The sequence below is a fragment of the Pleurodeles waltl genome, chromosome 3_2, assembly GCF_031143425.1.
Source record: "Pleurodeles waltl isolate 20211129_DDA chromosome 3_2, aPleWal1.hap1.20221129, whole genome shotgun sequence".
NCBI lineage: Eukaryota > Metazoa > Chordata > Amphibia > Caudata > Salamandridae > Pleurodeles > Pleurodeles waltl.
In genome coordinates this window covers 200,328,179-200,347,335 of record NC_090441.1, presented here as the reverse complement: position 1 = coordinate 200,347,335, position 19,157 = coordinate 200,328,179, and the positions used below count along the sequence as shown (strand labels likewise).

General features: G+C 46.6%; 1 protein-coding gene across 2 annotated transcripts in view; it reads right to left on the bottom strand.

The window, feature by feature from the left end:
- Window positions 1-19,157, bottom strand: part of LOC138286694 (beta-galactosidase-1-like protein) — a 296,524-nt gene that overhangs the window by 149,524 nt on the left and 127,843 nt on the right. For both annotated transcript variants that reach the window (XM_069227181.1, XM_069227179.1), the window contains exon 8: window positions 4,168-4,226. In XM_069227181.1, the coding sequence (XP_069083282.1) occupies window positions 4,168-4,226 (59 nt within the window). The remainder of the gene's footprint in view (window positions 1-4,167; window positions 4,227-19,157) is intronic.

Sequence of the window (19,157 nt, the reverse complement as noted above, 5' to 3'; positions counted from 1 at the left end):
TCTTGCAGTTGGAACTAAGGCTATACATGAAGCCATCTTTCCTAATAGTTTCATCACCAATTTTATTCTAAAATTGTGGTTGTGTTGTAGTTGAGATATTAGATTGTGAAATGCTTTAATTCTTACCAGGTTTGGATGTGCCAACCCTGAGTGTGAGTTCAGAATTGCTCCCAAATACGGCTTTATCTGTGATGGTTGCAGGTGGGATTTGTGATAATTGAATGTGAATCCTAGATTGTGAAGGATATCTAAGGTATATTGAGTGTGTTGTTTACAAATTTGGACTGTACTAGCGTGTAGGAGCCAGTCGTCTATATATGGGAAGACATGAAGAATGCTGCAACCACCGCTAAACATTTGGTGAACGCACTTGGCGCTGTTGTTACTGCAAATGGTAGTACTTTGAATTGGTAGTGTTTTTCCGCTATGACAAATCTTAGGTATTTGCTAGATGTATGGGAATGTGGAAATAGGCATCTTTGAGGTCTAATGCTGTCATGTAATCCTGTTTTTGTAAGTAGGGGAATGACATATTGTAGAGTGACCATATGAAAGTGTTCTGTAAGGATGTATAGATTGAGGGGTCTGAGATCTAAAATTGGTCTTGGAGTACCGTCTTTCTTTGGTATCAAAAAATATAGTGACTATACTCCTGATCCCTGTTGGGATATAGGTACTATATCTTTGGCTCCTTTGAGGAGTAGTGATTGTACCTCCTCTTTTAGCAGAGTAAGATGTTCATGAGAAAGTCTGTGTGAATGAGGGGGAATGTTTGGTCGAGTGGAAAGGAGTTCTAGACAATAGCCATTTTGGATAATGGACAGAACCGATTGATCTGTAGTGATGTTGTGCCATTGTGGATAGAAATTTACCAGTCTTCCTCCCACAGGAGATGTGTGCTCTTTGGGAATGGTGAGAAGGTCACTGTTTGTTTGAGGTAGAGGAACCTCTGGAAGTGGATGGTTTGCCTCTTCCTCTACTGTTGGATCCTCTGCAGGAGCCTCTAAATGATCCTCGTGTGTAGAAGTGTGAAGATTGTTTTTGTTGGGAAGTCGCTGTTTCTGTGGTTGATGCTTTGAGGCCCCCTCTAAACTGTGGACTACAAAAAGTTCCTCTGATGGGTGTGGTGTGTAATGCACGCATTGCCTTAGCGGTTTCAGAATCTTTTTTAAGTTTGTCTGTAGTTGTGTCAACTTCTGGGCCGAATAGATGTTCCTTGTCAAAGGGCTTATTTAAGACAGCTTGCTGTATCTCGGGTTTGAACCCTGAGCATCTTAACCAAGCATGTCTTCTGATGAGTACACTGGTGTTGACTGCTCTGGATGAGGTACCAGCTGCGTCTGCAGCAGATCTAACAGCATTATTAGATATTGCTTGCCCTTCTGTGACTATGTGCTGTCCCCTTTTTTGATGCTCTGGTGGAAGGTACTGCAACAGTTGTTCCATCTCGTCCCAGTTGGGTATCCTGCAGTGATTTGCAGCTTGTGAAGTTGCCCTTTTACCTGCTGCATCTATCTTCTTGCTCTCTGTGTCTGGAGGAGGAGCATCTCCCATGGACTGACTGTTGGCCCTTTTCCTTGCTGCACTAACCACTGAGTCAGGTGGTAACTGAGTTTTGATAAACACTGGGTCTGAGGGTGCTGGTTTATAATTTTTATCCACTCTAGGAGTGATAATTCTGGGCTTCACCAGTTCTTTAAAAATGTCAGATGAATGTCCGAGAATTCCTGGGAGCACTGGGAGACACTGATATTCCCTGTGTGAAGACACCAACGTGTCAAAGAGGAAATCTTCCTCTATATGATCTATATACATCTGCACGTTACTATAGGCAGCTGCTCTGGCTATAACCTGGTTATATGCAGTAGTATATTCTGGTGGAAAAGGTCAAGCAGGATACAAGTCTGGATCATTTGGTAGCATGGGATCAGGATCATATTTGGATCCCATGGATCTATATCCTGCTGGTGATCACTAAGATCATCCCTGTGTGGTGAGAGTGATGATGTCTGTGGTGAAAACTGCGTTTCATATGTGGGTGATGGTGCTGGTGTGAAAGGAAGAACAGGAGAATGGGGTGATGAAGGCTGTTTTTGTAGTGTAGCCTTTTCCCTCTACCTGTCTTTTGAGACCTTCTTTGGTGAAGGTGCATCCTCTAAGGTCTTTTGAAAAGTTAATTTCCTCTTAAAAGACACTGGAGGAGAAGCAATTCTTCTTGTGTACTTCTGAATGTGCAATTTTCGCAGTTTAGTGTCCATCACCTCTAAAATAGGTTGTATGTCCAATGATTCTTGGGTAGAAGTAGCATGTTTACTACTTGTGGCTTTCGGCTCCAAAGGTTTAAAACACCAAGTGTTTAACTCGAACCGAAAATGTAGGCTCCGAAGTTGTTGCCATTTTTTTTGGCTCCAAAGATGTCCCTTCAATTTTTCGGTTTGGTACTGAGATGGCTGCAGCAGTCTGTTTTGTTGATGCCAAGTGCACTTTAGTCTTTGTCCTCAGCGCCAAACCCGAAGGTTGGTGATCCGGACTTGTTTTTTGGATCTGACCATGGCCCGAAGGCAGTGGAGGACCGACTACCAGTGCTGGAGTCTTTTTTAGAGTCTTTGTGTGGTGTGACGGGGCAAGTGTGTTCACGTACTGTGCCGGAGGTATGTAGTGGCTATCACCATCGGAGTGTTGATTGGATTCTGCGTCTTGGATGGAAAATGCCGCCCCTTGTTGTTCTTCCTCCTGCGCGTTCTTCACCGAAAATATCAGGTGTGTCTTTTGTGGATTTGGACGCCATTTTGAGATGAAGAGCAGGTGTCGCAAGTCTTCTTGATGAGTAGGAGACCGAGATTACACACGGAATGTTGGTCGGTGTATGGGAATGTAACATGTCACTGAGGACAGAATCAAAACGGAGTTCGTTCCATCAGCCTGACATTGAAGTAGGGGCTAAAAAAGCGAGGCCCATTTTAAGGGTGAAAATTCGACCCCAACGGTCTAAATCAGATCAACTATAAATAGATCACAATTGATACAATACCAACGGTATTATAGAAAGGTAGAATAAGTTCAGAAGTACCGAACCGAGATCCACCGGAGCGAAAGTAAACACATACGAACCCGACGGTAGAAAGAAAACAATCTAACAAAGGACTTGATGCCCATGCGCACTATTCCTGAGGGGAGGAGTCACACGATCCCGTGACTCGAAAACCTTCTAAGAAAATTGTAACACTCCAGGCTCAACACTAGATGGCGGACTTATGGAAAGCATGTGTATCTACAGCTACATATGCCATCGAACAATAATATACAGGATACTAGTGTATGACATACAAGATAATACGAGTGGATGAGATGCAGGATAATGCAAGTGAATGAGATACAGGATAATAGAAGTGGGGTTTATATAGAGAATAATCTGAGTGGATAGAATACAGGATAGAAAGAGGAGTGGGATACAGCATAATACAAGTGGATGAGATACAGGATAGTCATATACAGGATAATATCAGTGTATGAAATACAGGATAATACAAGTGGATGAGATACAGGATAATACGAGTGGATGAAATACAAGGTAATACGAGTGGATGAGGCAGAGGATAGGACAAGTGGATGGGATACAGCATAGTAAGAGGGTGAGACAGAGGATAACATGAGTGGATGAGATACAGGATAATATGAGTGGATGATATAGAGGATAATACAAGAGGATGAGATACAAGATAACACGAGTGGATGAGGTAGAGGATAATACGAGTGGGTGAGATACAGAGTAATACAAGAGTATGATATACAGGATAATACAAGAGGATGAAATACAGGATAATAGGAGTATATGAGGTAGAGGATAATACGAGTGGGTGAGATACAGGATAATAATATATAGGATAATGTGAGTCGAACTATGGATAATACGAGTAGATGAAATACAGGATAATATGAGCAGATGAGATACAGCATAGTAAGAAGTAAGAGGGGTGAGATTCAGGAAAGGAGGAAGACAGCAAAATAAGGTTGGATAAACTACATGATAAGAGAGTAAGAAACTGGATAATAAGAAAATGTGACAACAAGGACAGTGTTAGAGAGTGATTCAGGATAACCAGAGAGAGATACACAGGGTCATTAAAGGGAGTGGGATACAGGATAACACCATCCCACGAGCCTCACCAGGGGTCCTTTTGGTTCGATTCGACGCTGCGCTTGAAAATCCTTGGTGATGTTGGGACCTGCAATCAGTAACAAAAAGTTATCAGCCCAGTGTGGTGTGTAGGTGCTCCTTCAGCAGGCCTGATCTCCACTCCCCTGTGCTCCAGCGGGTAGGGTGGTGTAGTGCACTACCATCTATTCTATCCCTTGCCTCGGTCATACAGCTGGATGTGTGCATGGCTGGCAATCACTGCATGACATATCCCTGGCCTCACCTGATAGATGCATGTGCCTGCTATCATGTCTACTGCAGCTGTGTGTTCACAAAGCACCCTGAACTCACAAACAAACTTGGGTATCTCTTAAGCAGTTAAAACCTCTTGTTTTCAATCTTCTAGTACCACGCCCCAGCTCTGAGAGAGCACAAGCCTCTCATAATCACACACATTCATAAACACAAATAGACACACAAACACTAACATAATGCGACTCCCCAGTCCTGCAATGTCTTGGGCAATCACTGATGACTGGATTATGGAATCTGACTATCACTGTTACTGAATCTGCACTAAATCTAGAGATTTGTACCTGTGGGACATACAATAGCCGGTGTCAGTAGGTACAGCATCTAAACATCTAAGGTCATACTCCACACTAACCGCAATCACAACTGGTGCAGAAGTGAGATATGACTATGGTCAGCTTCGAAATAAATAAAAATTAAATAATACAATACTCCACCACAAAGGTGGTCACTGGAGATATGTGATGCTGAGCAAAGATGTCCAGCTAACAATGCCACTTCTGCAAGTAGAGGAAGACAGCAGTTCTCCCTCAGTAGGAGAGGATGACCAGTAGGGGGAGGTGGAGGCTTCGGTCAGGTGGGACAAGGCGATAGCTCATAAAAGTTTCGTTTACAGGCAAGTAACTCTGTAGCCTCCCAGCAATCCACCCTACCACCGACCCAAGAGCTCAAACCGAGGGGGAAGGAAGAGCATTTATACCAATACGGGATCCAGCAGACGGGCACCACATCTGTTACCTAGCACCGCAATCCAGACAAGACCAACCTACGAGAATGAGAGGGTGGTCACACAGCTTCTACAAGTCTGAAAAGACTACCTTGGAGAAGAGCTGATGAGACAGCTTCATCTGGACCCAGAGGAGACCTACTGATGGCAGCTTGGAGAAGAGCTGATGACACAACTTCAGCTGGTCCCATAAGAGACCTACTGATGACAGCTTGGAGAAGAGCTGATGAGACAGCTTCAGCTGGCCCCAGAAGAGACCTCTTAATGACAGCTTGAAGAAGAAGTACTGAGACAGCTTCAGGTGGTCCCAGAAGAAACCTACTGAATACCGTTCAGATGCACATTGAACAAATCCAGGAGGATCCTGGGTGCAGAACCTGCACACGTGAAGCAGGGGAGCTTGACATCACATTCAAGTATGGTAATAGTGGTAGCAAGGATGGCTATCCTATGGTGGACAGAGTCACTCCTGCTTCCCGAATGAGTGAAGGTATCTGAGGAAACAAAGTAAGCAGAAGCTTAATAGAGGCAACTTAATGTGGAGCTAAAGGACATCCAAAGGGCACCACAAAAAGGAAGAATGGCTTCGGAGTGAACAATCCTGGGGAACCCAAAGCCAAGTTGCGATCCAGCAGCTTCAAGAAAACAAAGATCGCAGTGACCGCCGCCTCCTTCTGCTTCTCCCCTGCAGGGCAACCTCCAGTGAAAGACACCCCATTGTAGTTATCTAATCACTGCTTACAAGACATATTCTACACCAGGGCCACTAGAATAATGCGATTCTGCGGCCACTGCTATTTTCGCATAGTTATGGATTTGCCACGTAATCTAGCATCTGCTGCATAATCTGCACATTTTAATTTTAAAAAATTGTTTCTAGCTCAACAGTTGTTGAAAACACAGCAACATGTGTTCACGCACAGAGGAAGTCCTTTCGCTAAAGGTTAACTGGTCACCTTTAATTTTTCTTACTTCTGTATTTAGTTGTAAAACTGGCACTAATTAGGTAAAATCTTTCCCCAGACAGTTTTACCATATGTAAAAATACCAAAATAATTAATTAATAGTATCACAATTTGTGCAACATTATACTGCATAATTTGTTTTTTCTTGCTGTATTGTTAAGTCAACTGTGCCGCAGAATTTGGTGCTTCCCTGCAGCATAATTCTAGTGGCCCTGCTAATACCCCGGGTAATAGTTTCCCAGTTTAGTATCCACCTCACAAAGGAGTGTTGGAGGAGCATCGTAAGATGACGACACTCTTCATGGAGAAATGTAACCTCTCTATGGACACTTTCACTTACTACCCTCTGAATGCCTATTAGGAATTTACTGCTGCATTACCTCATCCTTGTGGCCAGTGCTTAATTTGAGCTGGTGGTTTCCTTCACTTAATCGTCAACACCGGCACTTGCTTGTCAACACTGGGACTTATGACAGTCAACCCCATGGTGGCGCTGTGTGTCTAATTTTGTGCTGAACACAACAGCAGTTTTTTAATAACTCTATATATAAATTAAAATGACTAACACCTGTCAGCCAAAGCTATATAAGTAGCTTGGATGGCATGTATTAGTCATTTTTAATGTATAAAAACTCTGAATTGTCATTAGTAGCGCATGGATGGTGCAAGCTGCAGGGGTCTCCTGACAAGGGCGCTGGCGCTTATTTCTTTACAAATTAAGCACTGCTGGTTGCGATCGTTGCAAGAGGTAAACAGGAGAAACACAGCGGGTTATTTAAGAGCCTCTCATGATTTCAGTCTGGGTCAGACTAAGTATGCATTACGTCTGGTTTTAGGCCAAAGACTATGCTGTGTCTGGCAGACATATGGACACTAAACTTCATCTTCAGCACAGTTCTCTAAGCCTTGCGGGGCATGCTCTGAGTCGCAGCACCAGAAGCCACGCCTAGCTTGCAGAGTAATATACAGATCTAAACCAGGGGGCTGATGTAACCTTACCGCAGGCTCTTCTATGGTTAACAGTCTCTACCTCAGGGTCAGAGATGGATTATCCACGAGCTTGACCCAATATACTGGGGGAACCAGCATCATCGTGACCTCTACTTCTGTGTACTCGCTTGCTGACCACACTACGGTAGCCCAGTGTTTTTGGTGTTGGTCCACATTCTGGCACCATGAACCGCAGCTACTGCTGCTGATGCCACCCTCTCTGCGGCTCGCGAAGAGCCCCAGACAGGTATATCAGAGGCACGCAGGGCAGTTACTTCCTTCGACAATGGTTTTTTCTTTCTGGGCAGTTACTTCCTGTGACAATGGTTTTTTCTTTCTGTGAATGTGTTTTTCACGACCACGGTGCCACCGACCTCAAATGCACATGGTTGACATGGGTCACAGGGTGTCATTCAAACAGTTTTACCCCCAGCAATCTAAATTTTGGGTCTGGCTGCATTAAGTTAGAAAGCCTTGCCCTGGAAAGTGCAACATGTATGAATAATTATATGGGCAGACAATGTGAGCCCGTCATGGTGGAGTCGGGGAAGACAGGCTTGGAGCCACTATTCCCACTTACACAGAGGTGGCTGAAGTGGGTGATAAGCACACAGCCCTGAGACACCTCTTTCTCGCTATTTGCCTCATGGTTTCACTATACTGTGGTTGTTGTACTGTTGTGGGTAAGAGCTTGATACCCATCAATAGGTCTACCTTCAAGTGCCAGCCTTTGTCAGTTCCAAGTTTCTGCATCAACAGTGTTTTTATATCTAGGAAGAGAAGATCACAGTCGTAGGGGAAGTTTCACCCAACACTGTGCCCATTTCATGGCCCACGGTACAGAATCATCCTGTCATTTTATTTTTTGCAGTGTAACTTCTGTCACCATTTCCCAAGTTTAACACCTGACAGTTAACCTTTACCAGCTGAGGTATTTACCTTCCTTGCTGTTGTCTGACAAGCTGAAAATGGATGCACCTTAACATATCAAACTTCATTCAACTTGAAGGCAAACTTTTTTCTAAATCAAAAGGGGAAATGCACTTGTGATGCAGCTAAGCACACAGCATCCTGCCTGAAGAGTGTTCACTGTAACGTTTGTTTAAATACACAGTAAATGTTTGTAGATGGGGAGCTCAGCATTCACACCCATTGTTTCATGCCAGTGGTGGAGAAAGGATTCCTACCTTCCAAAGAGTACGCATGTGACCAGGTTACTCATGTGTAAGAAGGGGCAGTAGGAGCTGAAAATAAGGCGTGTTTTCATTGATTGGCAGACATGCGTTAGATGGCAGGGTGAATCCTGATAAGATGCTCGGAAGATATTACAGAACGTTGGTGCTGGAGCTGACTGAAAGCTGTGAGTCTGTGATGTCACCATGACAACTAGCAGCTGCATCTGATATAAAGCTGTGAGTCTGTGATGTCATCACAGAATGTTGGTGCTGGAGCTGACTGGAAGCTGTGAGTCTGTGATGTCATCACAGAATGTTGGTGCTGGAGCTGACTGAGAGCTGTGAGTCTGTGATGTCATCATACAAATTAGAAGCTGGAGGTTATTCAAACCTGTGAGTCTGTAATGTCACCATAGAAACTAGGAGCGGGATCTGATTTAAAGCTGTGAGTCTCTGATGTCATCACAGAATGTTGGTGCTGGAGCTGACTGAAAGCTGTGAGTCTGGATGTCATCACAGAATGTTGGTTCTGGAGCTGACTGACAGCTGTGAGTCTGTGATGTCATCACAGAATGTTGGTTGTGGAGCTGACTGAAAGCTGTGAGTCTGTGATGTCATCATAAAAATTAGAGCTGAATCTGACTGAAAGTCTGTGATGTCATCACGGAAGGTTGGAACTGGAACGGACTGAATGCGGTGCTTAAAGGGGTCCCCAATGCAGAGAGGAAACAATCGCAGCTTTCTTTGTCTATTCCTGCATCACTACGATTCACCCACAGCAGGCAGTCTAGAACGTTGCACTGGTCGGTCATGCTTGCTTGAGACCTGCTGTGGCATCATTCACCAGATGGGCCATTTAAGCAGGAAGAGGGCTGTTCTACTCGTCACCCTGTGCACCCACCCAGAAGCCAGAGGTGAGCAAAGACCTCAAGAAAAACTAACCATTCCTTGGAGAGCCCAGTATCACAATCCCTATGGTTTTACCTCTTCAGGCCGAAGAAATAGATTATATTTCCGCCTTTCTTCATTTAATTGGCCAACTCCTTAAGCACGTCTGGTAGACTCTGCGAGTCAGGGGAGGAAGACGTGGACGATGACGAGGAAGACACTGATAAAGGCAGGACCAATGCACTACATTCAAAAGAAACTAACACTAGCTATCAAAGGCCCACCAAACACAGAGCACTTCGATGGGAAACCCCGCGTTTGCCTAAACAGGACTCATCCGGCGGATACCAACAAGAACCACCCCTGTTACGCACCCTACTTCTGAAAGCAGATTGCTTGCACAGCATTATGGCATGATCCTGCTAAGTAAAGACGTTCTAGAAATACACACGTCTTGTGCTGTGCTTGATGCCCACCATACCAGGGACAACTAGAACTTAGTGGTTTATGGCGGAGATATGAGACACCGGTTTTGGAGATACCAATGCCGTTCAGTTTCACTCCAACTTAACTGACAACATGTATGATTATTTGGAGGGGACATGGCCACCAGATCTCGCCCTGATACTTTAGACAGCCCGATCTCTTTTCCCAGACACATGGGCTGGACCGTGACAGGATACACTTGAAGACAACAGTGATTGCGTTTCATTTTCTGACCATTTTTATTTATTTTTTTCTGAAAAAGTTTGAAATCTAAATGTTGTGATGAATGTGCAAGACGTGTTGCTGAACATGGCACCAAATCTAGTAAAGTGGTAAGCAGAGATGTCGCCAGACACTTCTGTGAGAATCACCAGGAGAAGGGGACTGTCTCTGCCCATAAGTTGGGAGCCAAGAAGCATGGTTTGATAGGGCAGAAATTTTGTGTTTCCGCAAAAAAGTGCTTGCCCTCCACACAGCTGTGTGAGCTTGAACTTTTAGGGGCACACGTGAAATTGTAATGCTATTAAAGTGTCTTGGATAACTAGATAATATAAGATCTTTTTCTCTGGCTGCCGCAAACATGGGAGGAGGGTGGGCAGTCATTAAGCCAGATTTTTAGGCCTGGCTTGATAGTGGAACTATCACCAAATCTTTTAACCTACAACAATATTTCTCTACAGCTCTTTGCTTCCACACAAATGCATATTCATTCTCATGCTAGCTGCTTGTAATGCTTTACGTTACAATACAACATTCCTTTAAAACCAGACCTACTGGCATTGCCAATGCTGGTCTTGTGGGAGTTACTGATATGACAGCGAGAGTGTATAGTGCCCATATGCATGAATTTAACTTTGCCATCACATACAGGATGAATAAACAGAGGTAATGGGCTTTGGTTGAGGCAGACCCTAGACCGTTAGTGCGGCACATTAGCATCAACACACATTTGTCACCAATAAGTTGGTAGGAATTAGAAATAACACACATTGATAAGAAGTGATCTTTTTGGTAATCATTTGGTTACAACAGAGATTCAATTGCCCCAAAGATCTGCGCATGAAGCCGTAGGGGCTGAGGAACATGGAGGGGTCCATTGTATATCACCCTTTGTATCTTCAGGATGGAAATAATTGAGAGACTGAGCTTTAGGGACGATGAATAGCCAAAAGGGTCAGTAGTATAATAATAATAGTTCTGCATTTTTACACCGCACAGGTCATATTTTTCCGATAATCCTTTTTGAACAATTGTGAGGTGTGGAGAGTGGATTTAGCATGCATTTCCGTACTGATGATGGTGAAGACCACACACTGAAGCTGTGTTACTGCTACGGCTGCTGGCCAGCCAGTGCTTAATTTGATCCAGTGGTCTGCTGGACACCGCACTTAATTGTCAAAACCGGCAGTTATAACAGTCTGCCACATGGTGGCGCTATTTGTATGATTATAGCCTTAGAACCCGCCGTAGCGGACTCTACCGGCTATTAAAGGCCCGCTCCCCGCGTTAAATGCCCGAGCCGAAGGCGAGGGCATTTAACAAGGGAGAGGGACATTAATAGCCGGTAGAGCACGCTACGGCGGGTTCTAAGGCTATTAGAACATTCTGCCACACAGGGCAGAATGTTCTATTAAAAAAAAAAAATGTTCACGGAGCCCGAGGGGATTTAAATCCTCTCGGGCTCCGTGAGGCTTTGTTCACAGCTGTTGCTGTGAACAAAGCGAACATTGGAATGTTGGCGCTGCGGGCTTTTACCGGCCAGTAAAAGCCCGCAGCAGTCCATTGTTTTCAATGGACATGCCAACATTCCAATGTTCTAATTAGTGTTAAGCACAAGAACAGCTGTTCATTAATTCAACCTACATTTAAAGTGACTAATACCTGCCACCCAAGCCATTCTTATAACTTCAGGGGCCTGGGATAGTTTGAACTGTCACTCTTGTAAGAGTGTGAGGTTAGTAGTTGTGATGATCCTGTCATTGGAAGCACTTGCAGGGGCAGTGCGTGGTGGAAGCTGCAGTGGCCTCCTAACAAGGGCCCTGGCATTTATGTTTTTACAAAATGATCACTCCTGCCAGCACATATGTCAAGCCTCCCTACATGCTTGGTCATGCACGTGTGGCTGCAGGAAGTTCCACTGCACCCAGCGGAGGATGCCGCTGGCTCTTCCTCACAAGCTTGAGAAAATATGGGGAGGAAGAGGTTGAGGGTCATAGGAACCACCGGAGGGATTTTCCATTTGGATACCTTGCTAAACGTTTTGTTTTGAAGCAGTGAAGGTACTACCGCTCGTGTAGACTTTGTGTGTGCAGTGAAGCACCACAATCACACACAAGGGGTGGCCCCTTTGAGCTAATTTAGCAGATCTTCCAAGAAGGGATGGCGCAGGGTGACCCACACCACAGGTGTGGCACTTACTTGTGAAATTCATGTCCCTTGACTACATCATCTTTCCCCTGTCAGAGCCTAGGCGAAGGCTGTTTGTGACTTCACTACACACGCGCGCAAGTCCTGCATTGAGAGAGAGAGAACAGAGCCTCCTGCGTCCTTTCAAAGAGAGAGAGAGAAAACAGAGCCTCCTGCGTCCTTTCAAAGAGAGAGAGAGAGAGAGAGAACAGAGCCTCCTGCATCCTTTCAAAGAGAGAGAGAGAAAACAGAGCCTCCTGCGTCCTTTCAAAGAGAGAGAGAGAGAGAACAGAGCCTCCTGCGTCCTTTCAAAGAGAGAGAGAGAACAGAGCCTCCTGCATCCTTTCAAAGAGAGAGAGAGAACAGAGCCTCCTGCATCCTTTCAGAGAGAGAGAGAGAGAGAGAACAGAGCCTCCTTCAACCTTTCAAAGAGAGAGGGAGAGAGAACAGAGCCTCCTGCGTCCTTTCAAAGAGAGAGAGAGAAAACAGAGCCTCCTGCGTCCTTTCAAAGAGAGAGAGAGAGAGAGAACAGAGCCTCCTGCGTCCTTTCAAAGAGAGAGAGAGAGAGAGAGAGAGAACAGAGCCTCCTTCATCCTTCCAAAGAGAGAGAGAGAGAGAGAGAACAGAGCCTCCTGCGTCCTTTCAAAGAGAGAGAGAGAGAACAGAGCCTCCTGCGTCCTTTCAAAGAGAGAGAGAGAGAGAGAGAACAGAGCCTCCTGCATCCTTTCAAAGAGAGAGAGAGAAAACAGAGCCTCCTGCGTCCTTTCAAAGAGAGAGAGAGAAAACAGAGCCTCCTGCATCCTTTCAAAGAGAGAGAGAGAAAACAGAGCCTCCTGCATCCTTTCAGAGAGAGAACAGAGCCTCCTGCGTCCTTTCAAAGAGAGAGTGAGAGAGAACAGAGCCTCCTGCGTCCTTTCAAAGAGAGAGAGAGAGAGAGAGAACAGAGCCTCCTGCATCCTTCCAAAGAGAGAGAGAGAGAGAGAGAACAGAGCCTCCTGCGTCCTTTCAAAGAGAGAGAGAGAGAGAGAACAGAGCCTCCTGCGTCCTTTCAAAGAGAGAGAGAGAGAGAGAGAACAGAGCCTCCTGCATCCTTCCAAAGAGAGAGAGAGAAAACAGAGCCTCCTGCGTCCTTTCAAAGAGAGAGAGAGAGAGAGAGAACAGAGCCTCCTGCGTCCTTTCAAAGAGAGAGAGAGAGAACAGAGCCTCCTGCGTCCTTTCAAAGAGAGAGAGAGAGAGAACAGAGCCTCCTGCGTCCTTTCAAAGAGAGAGAGAGAAAACAGAGCCTCCTGCGTCCTTTCAAAGAGAGAGAGAGAGAGAACAGAGCCTCCTGCATCCTTTCAGAGAGAGAGAGAGAGAGAGAGAGAGAGAACAGAGCCTCCTTCAACCTTTCAAAGAGAGAGGGAGAGAGAACAGAGCCTCCTGCGTCCTTTCAAAGAGAGAGAGAGAAAACAGAGCCTCCTGCGTCCTTTCAAAGAAAGAGAGAGAGAGAACAGAGCCTCCTGCATCCTTTCAGAGAGAGAGAGAACAGAGCCTCCTGCGTCCTTTCAAAGAGAGAGTGAGAGAGAACAGAGCCTCCTGCGTCCTTTCAAAGAGAGAGAGAGAAAACAGAGCCTCCTGCGTCCTTTCAAAGAGAGAGAGAGAGAGAGAGAACAGAGCCTCCTGCGTCCTTTCAAAGAGAGAGAGAGAGAACAGAGCCTCCTGCATCCTTTCAGAGAGAGAGAGAACAGAGCCTCCTGCGTCCTTTCAAAGAGAGAGTGAGAGAGAACAGAGCCTCCTGCGTCCTTTCAAAGAGAGACAGAGAAAACAGAGCCTCCTGCGTCCTTTCAAAGAGAGAGAGAGAGAGAGAACAGAGCCTCCTGCGTCCTTTCAAAGAGAGAGAGAGAGAACAGAGCCTCCTGCATCCTTTCAGAGAGAGAGAGAGAGAACAGAGCCTCCTGCGTCCTTTCAGAGAGAGAGAGAGAGAACAGAGCCTCCTGCGTCCTTTCAAAGAGAGAGAGAGAGAACAGAGCCTCCTGCATCCTTTCAAAGAGAGAGAGAGAGAGAACAGAGCCTCCTGCGTCCTTTCAAAGAGAGAGAGAGAGAACAGAGCCTCCTGCGTCCTTTCAAAGAGAGAGAGAGAACAGAGCCTCCTGCGTCCTTTCAAAGAGAGAGAGAGAGAGAACAGAGCCTCCTGCGTCCTTTCAAAGAGAGAGAGAGAGAGAACAGAGCCTCCTGCGTCCTTTCAAAGAGAGAGAGAGAACAGAGCCTCCTGCATCCTTTCAAAGAGAGAGAGAGAACAGAGCCTCCTGCATCCTTTCAAAGAGAGAGAGAGAACAGAGCCTCCTGCATCCTTCCAAAGAGAGAGAGAGAACAGAGCCTCCTGCGTCCTTTCAAAGAGAGAGAGAGAGAGAACAGAGCCTCCTGCGTCCTTTCAAAGAGAGAGAGAGAACAGAGCCTCCTGCATCCTTTCAAAGAGAGAGAGAGAACAGAGCCTCCTGCATCCTTCCAAAGAGAGAGAGAGAACAGAGCCTCCTGCGTCCTTTCAAAGAGAGAGAGAGAGAGAGAACAGAGCCTCCTGCGTCCTTTCAAAGAGAGAGAGAGAGAGAACAGAGCCTCCTGCGTCCTTTCAAAGAGAGAGAAAACAGAGCCTCCTGCGTCCTTTCAAAGAGAGAGAGAGAGAGAGAACAGAGCATCCTGCATCCTTTCAGAGAGAGAGAGAGAGAGAGAGAGAGAACAGAGCCTCCTTCAACCTTTCAAAGAGAGAGAGAGAGAGAACAGAGCCTCCTGCGTCCTTTCAAAGAGAGAGAGAGAAAACAGAGCCTCCTGCATCCTTTCAGAGAGAGAGAGAACAGAGCCTCCTGCGTCCTTTCAAAGAGAGAGAGAGAGAGAGAACAGAGCCTCCTGCGTCCTTTCAAAGAGAGAGAGAGAAAACAGAGCCTCCTGCGTCCTTTCAAAGAGAGAGAGAGAGAGAGAACAGAGCCTCCTGCATCCTTTCAAAGAGAGAGAGAGAGAGAACAGAGCCTCCTGCATCCTTTCAGAGAGAGAGAGAGAGAACAGAGCCTCCTGCGTCCTTTCAAAGAGAGAGAGATAGAACAGAGCCTCCTGCATCCTTTCAGAGAGAGAGAGAGAGAGAACAGAGCCTCCTGCATCCTTTCAAAGAGAGAGAGAGAGAGAACAGAGCCTCCTGCATCCTTTCAGAGAGAGAGAGAGAGAGAGAGAGAGAGAGAACAGAGCCTCCTGCGTCCTTTCAAAGAGAGAGAGAGAGAGAACAGAGCCTCCTGCGTCCTTTCAAAGAGAGAGAGAGAGAGAGAGAGAGAGAGAGAACAGAGCCTCCTGCATCCTTTCAAAGAGAGAGAGAGAAAACAGAGCCTCCTGCGTCCTTTCAAAGAGAGAGAGAGAGAGAACAGAGCCTCCTGCATCCTTTCAGAGAGAGAGAGAACAGAGCCTCCTGCGTCCTTTCAAAGAGAGAGTGAGAGAGAACAGAGCCTCCTGCGTCCTTTCAAAGAGAGAGAGAGAAAACAGAGCCTCCTGCGTCCTTTCAAAGAGAGAGAGAGAACAGAGCCTCCTGCATCCTTTCAGAGAGAGAGAGAGAGAGAGAGAGAGAGAACAGAGCCTCCTTCAACCTTTCAAAGAGAGAGGGAGAGAGAACAGAGCCTCCTGCGTCCTTTCAAAGAGAGAGAGAGAAAACAGAGCCTCCTGCGTCCTTTCAAAGAAAGAGAGAGAGAGAACAGAGCCTCCTGCATCCTTTCAGAGAGAGAGAGAACAGAGCCTCCTGCGTCCTTTCAAAGAGAGAGTGAGAGAGAACAGAGCCTCCTGCGTCCTTTCAAAGAGAGAGAAAACAGAGCCTCCTGCGTCCTTTCAAAGAGAGAGAGAGAACAGAGCCTCCTGCATCCTTTCAGAGAGAGAGAGAGAGAGAGAGAGAGAGAGAACAGAGCCTCCTGCGTCCTTTCAAAGAGAGAGTGAGAGAGAACAGAGCCTCCTGCGTCCTTTCAAAGAGAGAGAGAGAGAGAGAGAACAGAGCCTCCTGCATCCTTCCAAAGAGAGAGAGAGAGAGAGAGAACAGAGCCTCCTGCGTCCTTTCAAAGAGAGAGTGAGAGAGAACAGAGCCTCCTGCGTCCTTTCAAAGAGAGAGAGAGAGAGAGAGAGAACAGAGCCTCCTGCATCCTTCCAAAGAGAGAGAGAGAAAACAGAGCCTCCTGCGTCCTTTCAAAGAGAGAGAGAGAGAGAGAGAACAGAGCCTCCTGCGTCCTTTCAAAGAGAGAGAGAGAGAGAACAGAGCCTCCTGCGTCCTTTCAAAGAGAGAGAGAGAAAACAGAGCCTCCTGCGTCCTTTCAAAGAGAGAGAGAGAGAGAACAGAGCCTCCTGCATCCTTTCAGAGAGAGAGAGAGAGAGAGAGAACAGAGCCTCCTTCAACCTTTCAAAGAGAGAGGGAGAGAGAACAGAGCCTCCTGCGTCCTTTCAAAGAGAGAGAGAGAAAACAGAGCCTCCTGCGTCCTTTCAAAGAAAGAGAGAGAGAGAACAGAGCCTCCTGCATCCTTTCAGAGAGAGAGAGAACAGAGCCTCCTGCGTCCTTTCAAAGAGAGAGTGAGAGAGAACAGAGCCTCCTGCGTCCTTTCAAAGAGAGAGAGAGAAAACAGAGCCTCCTGCGTCCTTTCAAAGAGAGAGAGAGAGAGAGAGAACAGAGCCTCCTGCGTCCTTTCAAAGAGAGAGAGAGAGAACAGAGCCTCCTGCATCCTTTCAGAGAGAGAGAGAACAGAGCCTCCTGCGTCCTTTCAAAGAGAGTGAGAGAGAACAGAGCCTCCTGCGTCCTTTCAAAGAGAGACAGAGAAAACAGAGCCTCCTGCGTCCTTTCAAAGAGAGAGAGAGAGAGAGAACAGAGCCTCCTGCGTCCTTTCAAAGAGAGAGAGAGAGAACAGAGCCTCCTGCATCCTTTCAGAGAGAGAGAGAGAGAACAGAGCCTCCTGCGTCCTTTCAGAGAGAGAGAGAGAGAACAGAGCCTCCTGCGTCCTTTCAAAGAGAGAGAGAGAGAACAGAGCCTCCTGCATCCTTTCAAAGAGAGAGAGAGAGAGAACAGAGCCTCCTGCGTCCTTTCAAAGAGAGAGAGAGAGAACAGAGCCTCCTGCGTCCTTTCAAAGAGAGAGAGAGAACAGAGCCTCCTGCGTCCTTTCAAAGAGAGAGAGAGAACAGAGCCTCCTGCGTCCTTTCAAAGAGAGAGAGAGAGAGAACAGAGCCTCCTGCGTCCTTTCAAAGAGAGAGAAAACAGAGCCTCCTGCGTCCTTTCAAAGAGAGAGAGAGAGAGAGAACAGAGCCTCCTTCAACCTTTCAAAGAGAGAGAGAGAGAGAACAGAGCCTCCTGCATCCTTCCAAAGAGAGAGAGAGAACAGAGCCTCCTGCGTCCTTTCAAAGAGAGAGAGAGAGAGAGAACAGAGCCTCCTGCGTCCTTTCAAAGAGAGAGAGAGAGAGAACAGAGCCTCCTGCGTCCTTTCAAAGAGAGAGAAAACAGAGCCTCCTGCGTCCTTTCAAAGAGAGAGAGAGAGAGAGAACAGAGCATCCTGCATCCTTTCAGAGAGAGAGAGAGAGAACAGAGCCTCCTTCAACCTTTCAAAGAGAGAGAGAGAGAGAACAGAGCCTCCTGCGTCCTTTCAAAGAGAGAGAGAGAAAACAGAGCCTCCTGCATCCTTTCAGAGAGAGAGAGAACAGAGCCTCCTGCGTCCTTTCAAAGAGAGAGAGAGAGAGAGAGAACAGAGCCTCCTGCGTCCTTTCAAAGAGAGAGAGAGAAAACAGAGCCTCCTGCGTCCTTTCAAAGAGAGAGAGAGAGAGAGAACAGAGCCTCCTGCATCCTTTCAAAGAGAGAGAGAGAGAGAACAGAGCCTCCTGCATCCTTTCAGAGAGAGAGAGAGAGAGAACAGAGCCTCCTGCGTCCTTTCAAAGAGAGAGAGAGAGAACAGAGCCTCCTGCATCCTTTCAGAGAGAGAGAGAGAGAGAACAGAGCCTCCTGCATCCTTTCAAAGAGAGAGAGAGAGAGAACAGAGCCTCCTGCATCCTTTCAGAGAGAGAGAGAGAGAGAGAGAGAGAGAGAGAACAGAGCCTCCTGCGTCCTTTCAAAGAGAGAGAGAGAGAGAACAGAGCCTCCTGCATCCTTTCAGAGAGAGAGAGAGAGAACAGAGCATCCTGCATCCTTTCAAAGAAAGAGAGAAAACAGACCCTCCTGCATCCTTTCAAAGAGAGAGAGAGAGAGAGAACAGACCCTCCTGCATCCTTTCAAAGAAAGAGAGAGAGTGAACAGACCCTCCGGCATCCTTTCAAAGAGAGAGAGAGAACAGACCCTCCTGCATCCTTTCAAAGAGAGAGAGAGAACAGAGCCTCCTGCATCCTTTCAAAGAGAGAGAGAGAGAACAGAGCCTCCTGCATCCTTTCAAAGAGAGAGAGAGAGAGAGAGAGAGAGAGAGAGAGAGAGAGAGAGAGAGAGAGAAAAGACCCTCCTGCATTCTTTCAAAGAGAGAGAGAGAACAGACCCTCCTGCATCCTTTCAAAGAGAGAGAGAGAACAGAGCCTCCTGCATCCTTTCAAATAGAGAGAGAGAGAGAGAGAGAGAACAGAGCCTCCTGCATCCTTTCAAAGAGAGAGAGAGAGAACAGAGCCTCCTGCGTCCTTTCAAAGAGAGAGAGAGAACAGACCCTCCTGCATCCTTTCAAAGAGAGCGAAAGAACAGACCCTCCTGCATCCTTTCAAAGAGAGAGAGAGAACAGAGCCTCCTGCATCCTTTCAAAGAGAGAGAGAGAGAGAGAACAGAGCCTCCTGCATCCTTTCAAAGAGAGAGAGAGAGAACAGAGCCTCCTGCGTCCTTTCAAAGAGAGAGAGAGTGAGAACAGACCCTCCTGCATCCTTTCAAAGAGAGAGAGAGAACAGACCCTCCTGCATCCTTTCAAAGAGAGAGAGAGAACAGCCCCTCCTGCATCCTTTCAAAGAGAGAGAGAGAACAGAGCCTCCTGGATCCTTTCAAAGACAGAAAAAACTGAGTCTCCTTCATCAGAACAGAGCATGCACAGGTTCAAAAGAGAGAGAACAGGCCATGCACTTGTCCAAAAGAG